This window comes from Pleurodeles waltl, chromosome 4_1, assembly GCF_031143425.1.
Source record: "Pleurodeles waltl isolate 20211129_DDA chromosome 4_1, aPleWal1.hap1.20221129, whole genome shotgun sequence".
NCBI classification, from domain to species: Eukaryota; Metazoa; Chordata; class Amphibia; order Caudata; family Salamandridae; genus Pleurodeles; species Pleurodeles waltl.
The window spans coordinates 475,958,838-475,971,643 of NC_090442.1; the positions used below are offsets into that span (position 1 = coordinate 475,958,838).

General features: G+C 42.5%; 1 protein-coding gene across 6 annotated transcripts in view; it reads left to right on the forward strand.

Annotated features, from left to right (window-relative positions):
* The window catches only part of PPFIA2 (PTPRF interacting protein alpha 2), a 1,804,029-nt gene that overhangs the window by 396,095 nt on the left and 1,395,128 nt on the right, over window positions 1-12,806 (forward strand). The window contains exon 1 of one of the 6 annotated variants that reach the window (XM_069228764.1): window positions 115-727. The exons of 4 other annotated variants lie outside the window; for them this stretch is intronic. In XM_069228764.1, the coding sequence (XP_069084865.1) occupies window positions 647-727 (81 nt within the window). In that variant the 5' untranslated portion in view covers window positions 115-646. Of the gene's footprint in view, window positions 1-114; window positions 728-12,806 lie in introns of those variants that run through there. One more of the 6 variants, XM_069228766.1, reaches the window with a different exon arrangement.

The following is a 12,806-nucleotide window of genomic DNA, read 5'->3' on the forward strand; positions in this document are numbered from 1 at the left end:
AACCTGGAAAGTAAAAGTACAGAAGAATTCACCTCTTTTAGTCTAACGCATAAGTGATTTGCCGTAACTGGGGGGTCGCCGTGGCCGCCATGAAGGAGTCTGCTACATTGATATATCGCTCGGAGCATGGAGTCGGTGCCGGCTGCGAGGCGCACTTCGGGTTAGTCAGGAGAGGCGCTCTGAACTGCTGTGTGTGCTCTCGCCTGGAATGAGAGCCGCGTTATTGGTTCACCGGGATGCTTAGCATAATCACCCAGCTAGTCTGTGGTGGAGGGAGGTGATTATCACTGGGAACAGATGGGCAGGTCCCGAGCACTGCCAGATTCCGCACAGCCTCCGTTTACTGTTTTTCGCTTCTTTTCTTCCTCTTGGTGTGTTAAGTCTTTTGTTTGCTTGTGTTTATGAGTGTATTTTGTAAACGAGCCACGACTGGAATAAAAGATCGGGGCTGATACCCTCCCGCTTTTAGCCCCAGACGTGCGCGCGGAGCGGGTTCAGCATGCTGCCTGAGAGCATCTGAATGGAAGGCACCGGTCGTGTGCGCAAGGCTCGCCTGCCTCGATGCAGGAACGGATTTGTGGGGAAGCTTAGCTCTGCGCGCTGCATCCCTGACTCCGGGTGGTTTGGATTGTGTCAGTGATCGGAAATGATTTTCTCGGATATGAACACTGTCTCTGGCTCCCCCAAGGTTCACCCCGCCAATGGGACTCGCTTTTACACTTTTCAGGTAAGTGCCCTCGCCCACAGAAGTTTCGTTTGTATGAAGGTGGCGCGAGGCAAGAACGCGTGAAACGGAAGCGGCCATCAGGTATCTTGAATGGGTGTGGCGGTCCGACGGGTTAAGGTGGGAGATACATTATAATGTCAGCCGCTTGACAGTTACTGGTGCTGCAGTTAAACGGAGGCAGTTACACACGCATAAAACTCTTTTTGCATGTGCACGCTTTACCCTCAGCGTTGTTGTGACTCGTCAATTAGCACAATATTGATTACTGGTGCTGGTGCATAGTGTGTGAGGCTTCTTGGAGGGCGTGTTGCTTTCACATTGTAAGCTAAGATTTTAAAGCACGGAGGCAGGGATAATGCAAACGTTTTCAAACTGCACTCCATCTAATTCCCTGGATGCTAGCCCAGGTATCTCACGCACTTATATCTAACAGAAATTTCTTGTGTCTAAACCATTACATAGACGAGCAATGAACGCGACCATGCACATATAAAATAGTTTCTAAAAAATCAGAAATACATGCCTCTGGTCCCAATGCCTTGCTTTCACGAGGGTAAAGCATAGCAGGCATTTCATGTCATATGTCAACAGGAGGCAGTAAATCAAAGGCTTATCAGAATCCCTATTCTTTCAACAAGTCCCACGTGTTCACAGTAGGTGCATGACACTTGCATGCATACTAAGTGAGGACACACCCTGTAACCTTATTTGACCCGGACATGACCTTTCATGGGCGCTAAGACCAAGGTGCCGATGCGTCATACAGCACGTGCGCAAAGTAAATAATATATCAAGAGCCTTTGACGCTGTGTAGCTGGGTGACACCATTTGTTGGTAAGCTTGCGACTTGAAAAACTAATCACTAATATATGTGTGCCGACAAGAAAATACGCCATTTTCCCTGGTTTGAAACGAAGTAGGAATGCATGGAATATGTTTCACTGTCCCTGGCACATGTGACATTAAAATCAGGAGTCCTTTATTAATTGGAGCGCCCAGTTTCCAGATTAATTCTGAAGAATGCTCTGTAGTAGCCACAGCGTAGACCTCAAGTGCTCTTGACCGTATCTCCTGCCTGCCCCAGCATCGTGTGCGTGCCTCCTTCATAGGCATGGAGTGCTGTAGCAGAGGCAGGTCAGAGGGTGCGCAGCAAGGCAATGGACGGTGGAGGTGAATTGCCTCTTCACATTAATGAGATGCTGGAGCTGCCAGTGATCCAGAGATATGTGCGCTCTCAGGCTTCTCCTTCTAACAAATTACCACTTTTCTTCACACACCGAGACCTCAATAAATTCTCCTTACAATATCCTGTATCTAGGATTCTTTATCTTGCACCGAACATTAAGCATTCAACCCCAGTCACTCAAGTAGAAATCTCTGTGCAGTTGATAAGCTCGGCTGTGGCATGGGGTGACACATGCGTGTCCTGTTATTTATTTGATACCGATAAGGCCTCTGTTTATATTTCTGACTTGTGGCTCTGATATTTTTTGATGTACCTATAGGTTTCTAAGTACAGTCTCTTTCCCCAGCATGGCTTCCGTGTTTTAGCTGCATCCTCACAGCGTCTGTTTTCTTACAGTTTCACACGAGCACACTTCTTAACAAGCTCAGAAATAGTAATGTCGACAAATGTCTCTGGGTCCAATCAAGTGAAACGTGTTGACCTACAGTAATACAATTGAAACGAAACACCAGAATTTGTGGAAGCAGACGTTCCCTGAACTTCAATGAAAGGATCATGCAACCTATATATTTATTATGCTCAATTATGCTAGAGAATGATAATTGTTTCTTTGTAATCTTCTCGATTGGTTGGTTTACTGTGTATTTAAAGAGGTCAGATTGACCTTAGGGGGCACATATAGCACCTCAGCATCATAGGTGCTTGAAAGCACTGTGATTCCCTGTTTTAAAATATTTTCTTAGGTTATTGTCTTGTACCTGGAGATGGGGGATGGGACCTCTAGATATAAATCGAGGTTAGTAGCATGAGCGACATTGGAAGCGCTGTGGTTAAATGAAGAGCTAAAGTGTTGGGTTATCGGGTGCCCTGACTTGCTGAAAAGCCCACATTCAATCCTCGCCCTAAATTACACATTTGGTGCACACATGCGCTGGAAGTTAATCATTTGTCTATTGATATTAGCGCTGAGTTTTCAGTAGTGCTATTTAAACGACCAAGGGGTAGTCTTCAATGTTTGTCTGAGTCGAGCTTTTGATGAGTTATATTAATATATGTGCATAAATTAATTACTTTACACTTGAGCAGTCCCCAGGAGGATCTCGAGATGTCATGTGTGGTGGATATGATAGTAGAGAAAACATGTATTTCGTGTGTGGTTCATATAGGTTTAAGTTACCTTGTAGGGACACTTTGTAGTGCCAGAAGTAAAAAAAAAAAAAAAAAAAAAAAAATGAAGAAAATGATCTTATGTTTTTTTGACAATCTGAATACTACTTTTTAATAAAAGGCTAGGATGAAATCCTGAGTTTTTAACTTTGAACTTTATGAAAGTCATGAAGCACAAATGTATTATTATTTACATCTTTTCTGAATCGATGGCCTGGAGATACAACGTTGTTGCTGTTGTGGAAACGTATTCCGTCGTGCAGTTGGGCGCAGCGACCCTTGCTTCCTTGAACTGCGCAACGTTGTTGATGGTTTAGCCGTGTAATACACTTGACCGGGGTGTTGAAGTGGGATTTTATTAGACAAGGAATAGCAGAAGGCTGGTTGACTGCAATGTGGGAATAAAGAATAAATGATTTCGAAAACGATTTCGAGTTTTGCTTACCCTTTTTTTTGTTCGGAAGTCGTGGCTCGTTGCACTATTACAATCCAGTAACTGTAATCAAATGCACATCGGCAAGTTGCGCTCGTGTAATAGGAATTCATACGTAAAAGCTGCATGCTTGGTGGAGAACTGGACTCATCCCTTGCCTTTATTTTAAATTTAGTACGTTGGCTACCGCCAACTGGGTAGAGTCGTTTAGATAGCTAGCTGGCAATGTGGCCTGCACTCTGAACCCTTAGTTTCAGCACTGAGCATGTTCTTTTATTTTGTGTAACAGTCACTGCAGGCCGAGACTCCTGGTGGTGCAGATAAGACATTTGAGTAACAGTTGTATGGAAGGGAGTGGTTGGAGAGCACCAGAAAGTGCAGGTCAGTAGAGTATTCTGTCCAGGCTGATGGCCTCTGGGCCCCGCGTCTGCTTGGTATGATCAGGGCTTCCTTTTTCTTCTGAGTCTGCTGGCAACGGTGCCACGGGCTGCTACCTACTGCAAAGCACAGCATGGTGGCACAATCCGTGACAAATTGATGCTCCCCTTTCTGAGCAGTGAGCATTCTTGCAATCCGGCCAAGTCCTTCTTATTTTTTACTAGTAGATCTATTGTTAATACATGAGTCTACTGAATACTAATAATGATTATTTAGCTTCCAATACTACATTTAAAGTTTCTATGTTTTTCACTACAATTTTGCAAAACAAGAGTACTGGACATAAGCAATACTCTTTTTACCTACCTTCTAGATAATCATCTTGCTTGCATTTAAACCTTTGATCATTATATAACATCACGATCTCCGTAGCAGAAGCATTTTCAACCTACCCAAGGAGCCGAAATTGTAGAATAACTGAAGAGCAATTAATTTCTAACATTCACATCTTGTGAAAGTGGTAATCCTCCATTAAAATGTTTCTGAATTTTTATGACATTGATAAATGTGTGTAGATCTATATTTTATTTCTTTCGACTTGACCCTAACCTTTGTGCGGTGCCATTAGGATAGATACCCTTTTATTTGAGCTTGTCACTAACAGGGGCATATGAAAGGATGATAAATCCCTTTGTATAGGTTGATCTAGCATTTGACTGCAAGTCATATCCCTTCCATAACCTCCAGGTTGGTAATCTGTAGAGCTGTCCAGTCCAGCAATATGCAACAGCTGCTTTTGGCTAATCCTCAGATTCATTGTCCTTTTAGTTTTTTTCAGAATCTGAAAACATTCAATATAACTTAGATATTGGATTTATGTCCATTTCGACCTGTCAGCTCTTGGTGTGGTTTCCCTTGTCTTTGTCTTTTTGGGCTTATGACCTCCTGTTTTTTATCCTGTGCTGAATTTTGTTTGTGCTGGCTTTAGGACCCTGGGCAATTTACCACTGCTGACCAGTGCTAAAGTGCAAGTGTTCTCTGTCTCAATTGGATTGCTTTTTCCATGACTGGCATATTTGATTTGCTAGTATGCCCAGGGCCAGCAAATCAAATGCTACTAGTGGGCCTGCAGTACTGATTGTGCCACCCACATAAGTAGACCTATACAAATCTCAGACCTGCCACTGCAGTGTCTGTGTGTGCAGTTTTGAACTGTCAGTTCGACCTGGCAAGTGTACCCTTTTTCTACATGTAAGCCACCCCTAAGGTAGGCCCAAGGCAGCCCCATGGGCAGGGTGCAGTGTATGTCAAAGGTAGGACATGTACTGCTGTGTTTTACGTGTCCTAATAGTGGAATACTGCTAATTTCGGTCTTCACTATTGCAAGACCTATCTCTCTCATAGGTTAACATGAGGATTGCCTTGAAATATCTTGTTTCCCATTGGGAGCAGATAGATATATGGAGTTTGGGGTCTCTGAACTCATAATTTACAAATACATCTGTTGGCAAAGTTGGTTTTTAGATTGTAAATTTGAAAATGCCACTTTTAAAAAGTGAGCATTTTCTTGCTTAACCATTCTGTGCCTCTGCCTGGCTGCTGAATAGACATCTGGTTCAGACTGACAGTTGGGCTGTTTGTGAATTCACTACAGTCACACAAAGGGAGCTGAGGTGTGTCCTGCATATCCTGATGGGTCCTCCTGGGCTAGAGTGGAGGGAGGAGCTTACACCTGAATAGGGCTGTGCCTGCCCTGACACAAAGCAGTCTCCAACCCCCTAGAGTGTGTCTGGGAGAGGAAGCGTCTTGTGCCTTACAAAGACTTTCCTTTGAAGTTTGCACATTTCAACTGCAGAAATGAGTATAAGTATTTGACTGCCAACCCCACAACTTCAGAACACTTCTCGACTGAGGACATTATGCCAGGAAGAAGAGCTGGATGCAGTAGGAAGAACTGCCACTCTGCCTGCTGCTTTGCTGTGCTGGCCTGCTGCTTCTGTCCTGGGAGTGAAAGGACTGGACTTGTCTTTCTACATCCTGCTTGCCAAGGTTCCTCCAAGGGCTTGAACCGAGCTTGCTTCCTGTTGTGAAGTCTCAGGGAAATCGAAGACCTCATCTCCCAGTGCCAGGACTCTTCTGTTGAGAGTCCTGACTTGCCAAGTGGTGTCAAATCCAGGTCCTGGGTCCTTGGAAGTGGAAGCTGGTTACCTGAAATAAAATCCACCCACCAACGCCGTTGAGGCAGAAAAATTGCCGAGTGTCTGATCCACTGTTGAAAAATCGTCCGGCAGAAAAAAAGAGACTCATCGCAAACCGTCTGGGAAAAGAATCCACACATCGCCCGTCCAGCAGGGAAATAATAAACGCATCGCTTGCTTTTCTGACACATCACCTCCTTTGCGGCCCATATCATCTTTGTTTTTGACACATCCATGGTACTGTGTGTTATAAGGATACAACCGCTGATTTTTCAGGATAAGAATTTTAAAGCTTTAAAAAGTGATAACTTTATTTGTGTATATTGTATTTTTGTTGTTTTGGTCCTGTTTTACTCGGATAAATATTGGCTATTTATCTAAATTGGTGTTGAGTACTTTTGTGGTGTTTTCACTGTGTTACTGTGTGTGTGTACAAATACTTTACATATTGCCTCTGAGATAAGCCTGACTGCTTGTGCCAAGTTACCATGGGGGTAAGCAGGAGTTATCTTAGGTATGTGACTCCCTTACTGTGACTAGAGTGAGAGTCCCTACTTCAACAGGGTGTAAGCTGACTGCCAACTAGAGACCCGTTTCTAAACTTGGTGATCAGCGGTGAGGCTAGGACTTGTCTTTGTACTTTTTATACAGTGACTGGTGTACACTACTGTCTGATTGCATACCATCACGCATCCACATACTGCTTTTTCCCTTTCTGGATTTCTCCTGCCTTTTTGAACTTCTCAACTTTTTGAGCCTTATCTACAAGCATGTCTCAATTTGGGAAGCCATCAGCAGTTGCTGCAAATGTAGAGTATGAGCAGGAGAAGTTGGAGACATAAGCAGTGTCTCTGCTTAGAAAGTTTTGTATGGAGCTCCAGTGTTCCATTAAAGGCCTAAAAATTAGGAAGCGCTGCAAAAGGCGCGGAGAGCCTGGTTGGCAGCAAAGGGGGCTGGTAGGCCTGCAGAGGAGGAAAATGTTGTAGAGGTGGAGGAGGACATCCGCCAGGATCTGGCGGATAACCAGGATCTGCCGAAGAGGGAGGTGCTCTCCAGGACAAGTAGCAATGTTTCCTCCAGAGATCTGACCCAAGAGGAGCTGAAGGACAGACAAGCAGAGAGTAGGCATCAGATGGAGATGGAAAAACGTAATCTGCAGCATGAAAGGGAACTTCAGCTGGAGCTGGCAAGGTTCAACAGGGAGGCAGAAGACGAGGAACAGGCCATAGAGGAGAAAAAAATGCTCTTAGCTGAGTTTGAAGATGCAGGATCTGAGGAGCAGGCCCGGCACAGATGGTGGCAGCATTTCATCAGTGGAGTCTGAGGGAAGGGTGCACCTTCCCAAGAATGTAGAGAAAGAGTACAATAAGGTGGATGAAATCCACAGGTGGTTTCAGGGGTATGAGGCAGAACTCCACAGGTAGTGATCCCTGAGAGAGATGGGGAGGGTGGGCCTGTGGAACCACTTTACAGTAGAGGGGAGGAACACATTGTTGGCCCTAGGGGTAGATAGTGAGCTCACCTATACCAGGATGAAGGATGCCCTCATCACTAGGAATGGCCTGACACCAGAGATGTACAGGAGAAAGTTCAGGGAGAGTAGGAAACCTGTGTTTCAAACCTGACTTGAGTGTGTGGATTCTTTCTGCAGAGCACTGGATGGTCGGGTGAAGGGCAGTGAGATGACAGATTATCATAGACTCTACAATTTGTTTGTATGGGAGCACTTGTCTAATTTGTGTTTTCTAGAGCTGCATCAGACCTTAATTGATAGCAGGCTTACTGACCCGTGGAAGCTTGCTCAGGAGACGGACCACTTGATGAGTACCAAGGTCCACAAGAAGTTGTATGTGGTGGACTCAGCCAAAGGGCCTCCAACAGAAGAAGGAGGGGGTAAAAGGATAAAAGTAAAGAGTTTTCTTGACTCACGAGTGCTATTTCCTGTAGTAAGCTTTAGGGACACAATTCACAAAAGTGCATTTTGGAAACATGTAGTAGTACTTCAGTAGTACTACTTCACGTACAACAAAATGCAATTCACAGACCTATGACCAGAGATCTCCACCCCTGCAGCTCCTGTCTTTTCTGTACAGAGATCTCCTGTGTGGTGGTGGAGTTCTCAGCACACATAAGTACTGGATTTAGTAGTAAGTGCAGGAGGATCAAGGGGGAATGGTGGGAAAATAGATAATGATTATTACCAATTTATGGTGTTAGGTAAAATTTAAAGAAGGATTTAGGAAGGAACATGCTAATATAAAACACACACTCACATAGTAGTAAGAAAATTGTTAAACACAAAATGTGTGTCTCATTCTATCAGAAGACTAGTATTGACAAAATAGGGTAAAATGTACTCCATGGCTAAAGTAGGCTGACACATTGCATGCTTGAGTGGGTGGAAAAAATGTGAATGACACAGCCGTAGACACATGGATGAAGTGTGGCTGAAAACCACTATAACCAACTATGTCCTACAATAATCTCAGTAAAATCAAAAGATTCTGGCTAAGAAAGAAAGAAGGCAACACAGAATTAAAGAAGATACACAAGAAAGAAGGAAAGAAGAAAAGAAAGAAAAGAGACAAGGCAAGAGGAAGAGAAGGAGAGAAGGAAAAAAAAGGAGGCAAGAAAGAGAGAAGAAAAAAGAAGCCAAGAAGGAGAGAAAGAAAAAAAGTAGGGAAGAAGAAGGTGAGGAAGAAAGAAATAAAAAAGGAAATACATTTAAAACAAAAGTTTTGCAAGTCCTGCGATTTAAACACAATAAGGCCAGTTTTCTTCAAACAAAAATGTTTTGAATATGAATTCACATATGTAATATTGAAACTTTGGTTGGTGTACTTCACGCATAGTAAAAAGAGGATAACATAATACAGAGCAGTTTCAAATGGATGCAATCTGTTATGCTGTGAAATATCAACAGATAAACAAAGGACACTTGAAAATACATTTACAACAGTAGTCACAGGAGGCAGGAACTAATAAAACATGGAACTTGGCCCATGTTCACATTGGTAATCACATCAGGTTCTAAACACAAAGGCAACACTAAAGTAATTCAGAAGTAAAATAAAATACTGGCACTGAAGGGAACTACCTTGTGTGTGGATGATATAATATTTAGAGAGTAAAATGCAGTCACTAAAGTGAAGCTAACACAGTGGCTTAAAGAGGCTGACGCATTGCCCCATGCTGAATTCTGTGATGGGTGGAAGCAAAATGTGAATGACACAACATACCGATGGATGAAGCGAGGTGTCTGATAGCCCCATTACATAAGTATATTATACATATAATTTTAGTAAAATCAAGAAGTCTTGGCTAATGCTAAATCTAAAAAAGACTGCTCAGTTAATTACTTCATGCAAAATACTAGAATGTTTTGGAAAACCATCCACAGTGTATGGATATTGAGGAGAGACTGCATTATGTTACTTCTGATACTGAAATGAAATGTGTTCTGTCATGATTTGTCAGTAATCAAAATGAATAAAAGCACATTATACAACCTCAACTAAATGTGAACAGTGACAAAAGAAAATGATACCAACAATTTCATGTGTGATGTCCACTGTACATTTAGGGAAAAGGCTAGGAATTCAGTATCACTCCCCTGTGGGCAAACTAAAGTTGGCATCAATTAATAAAAGTCATGACTTAATTATCCTAATAAGTAACTATACATAATAAGGAGTAGAACATGTCTGCAGAGATATGTTAACATTCCAGATCATGTTAAACAATCTCAGTACCAAGAGTACTCATAATACTAGTGACACTCTTCAACATATACAAAGTGCCATTGGCTAATATCATCAGAATGCACAGCATCAACATACCTGTGCAGACAACACACCACTAATACTGTCCCTCACAGACAAGACACCAAGGACAAGAATCAACTTCTCCGCCTGCATGACACAGTGGGCTCCTGGATGAAGTCCAACTGTCTCAAGCTCCACTCAGTCAAGATCGAAGTAGTGATTTTCAGAAGGACCTCGCAGTGGGACTCCACCTGGTGGCTTCCAGACTTGGGCCCCACACCTACCCTCAGCACCCAAACAAGAAACATAGAATTATCTTGAACAGCAAGCTCAGCATGAAGTCCCTGGTCAACTCCGTTGCCACAACCAGCGTTCTTATACTGAAAATGCTGCAAAAACCCTTCAAGTGCCTACAGGAAAACAGTCACACAGGCCTTCATAACCAGCAGACTTGACTATGACAACACACTATACTCTGAAATCACCAAACAGCTCCTGAACAGACTTCAAACCATTCAGAATGTCACCAGACTCATCCTCTACCTACCACGCCACACCCACATCACACCACACCTCAGGAAAAGCCACGTGCTTCCCATACAAAAAAGCCCTCAATTCAAACTCCATACACACATACATGAGAAGCATTACACAACAAAGGCCCACATACCTCAACAGCTGCATACACCTTCACCAAGAGACCTTCGCCTTAGCTGAACTCTCACTGGCACCCATACCTCACATACACAAAAACAGAGCAGGAGGTCACACCTTCTCATACATCTCCCTCAAAGCATAGAACGACCTCCAACAGCACATTAGAGCCTCCTCATAACTTCTTGAGTTCCACTAGAAGCTGAAGACCTAGCTTTTTAAATAATATTCATTGAGACCCCACTGACCCACCTGCAAAGCACTTGGATGCTTTCATGTCTTACAAATCTGCATAACATAACCTACCAAATATAGTGTACTAAGGTAAAACCAAATATGCATTTTAACCAGTAAATAGGAACAATCTAGATCAAAAGTATGTTAAGTATAATAAGGCCCAAGTGGATAGATGTAAGGTACAAAGCACAAAGACCTCAATTGCATAACTATGAAAATTGCTTCTTTATTATGAAATCCATGAACTTTCTATCTGACGCAACTGCACAGAAACAATGATATTATGCTACAATCAAAAGACCATATTCATAAGTGAAACAGGAGGTCAACCAATTGATGTGGACTTATAATACTTTGACCTTGTTCAATCCTCTTGGGCATTTAGCACTCATTTTGATTATGTTTTTAGATTCCAGTTTTGCTTGTAGAACGGAATTCTATGTCAAAAAATGTGAGTAGATTAGGATCTGAGTAATGTTTTTCTGCAAAATGTCTGGCTACAGGATATGTAAGGTTGTAGCTTTTTAATGATCCTTTGATGCTCTAATACTCTTCCCTTCACTAGGAAGATGCTGCCCCTAATGTATTTTAAATTGCAAGGGCATATAAGTACATACACACAATAATTGGATGTACATGCTGGTTGCTTAGATTTATGCAGTGAAGGCAACATGTACTCTTTCACATGTCTAATATTTTTGTATGCTTTGCATTCCTCACAAATAAAAAATAAACTTGTGTGCATTCCAACGAACTGACAGTGGGGTTGTGTGCCATTTCACTGTCAACTAATAGGTCCCTTAATGGTTTAGATTGACAGTATGTTGTGGAACCATATAGTGTCAAATCATTCCCATTCAACCTATCCAGTTTTACCAGCTTCCAATGTCTAGCAAGAATCCTTTTTTACTTCCAGAGATCTACTGTTTAAAGTGGTAATGAATGTGACCATGTCTGGAGTCTTTTCATTCTTGGGACTAGACTCCGATATTATGGTTCCTCTGCTTCCTGAATGGAATCGCTTTATGGTTTGTATCTGAGACATTGTGGAAATAACCTCTCTCCATAAATCTAGAGACAATCTCTTCTTCATTTTATACCATATTACCTTGCTGCAGTTCTCTTTCGCTATGATTAATTTCCCATTTGGGATGTTATATTTTAGTTTTGTTATAGTTTTGACTCTCAATTTGGAGTAAGCTGATGGCAGCTGTTTCTATGTGAAACAATTTTATCATTAGTGTTCCATTTTCTACCTCTACCTAAAGATTTAGAAAGAGTATCTCTTTCTCATTGATACAGCAATAGAAAGATAAGTTCAAGTCATTGTCTTGCAGTGTGGTGATACATTTCAAAACGTGTTCCTTACCACTCTATCAAGTGACAAACAAATCATCAATGTAGCGAATCCACCGTATTATGTGTTTAGTGAACTTATTATCTCCTAACCAGACTGCCTGCTCTTCCCACCAGCCCATTAACAAATTTGCATAGCTGAAGGTGAAGCAGGTGCGTATCATGGGCCTAAAATATGTGTCTGTGTTGGACTTTTGCTTATGCAGGGTCATCCCCAGTCTTTTTCGCCTCCTGCCTCCTATGTTTTTCTGACATGTTGCTGTTGGCTTTTCAACTCTGAGCACTTTACCACTGCTAATCAGTGCTAAAGTGCATATGCTCTCCTGTTTAAATTGTATGTAAGTGGTTCATCCATGATTGGCATATTTGAATTACTAGTAAGTCCCTAGTAATGTGCACTAGAGGTGCCAGGGCCTGTAAATCAAATGCTACGAGTGGGCCTGCAGCACTGGTTGTGCCCCCCACATAAGTAGCTCTGTAATCATGTCTCAGACCTGCCCCTGCAGTGTCTGTATGTGTATTTTTACACTGTAAATTCGACTTGGCAAGTGTACCCACTTGCCAGGCCTAAACCTTCCCTTTTCTTACATGTAAGGCACCCCTAAGGTAGGCCCTAGGTAGCCCCAAGGGCAGGGTGCAGTGTATGGATGAGGTAGGACATATAGTAATGTGGTTTATATGTCCTGACAGTGAAATACTGCCAATT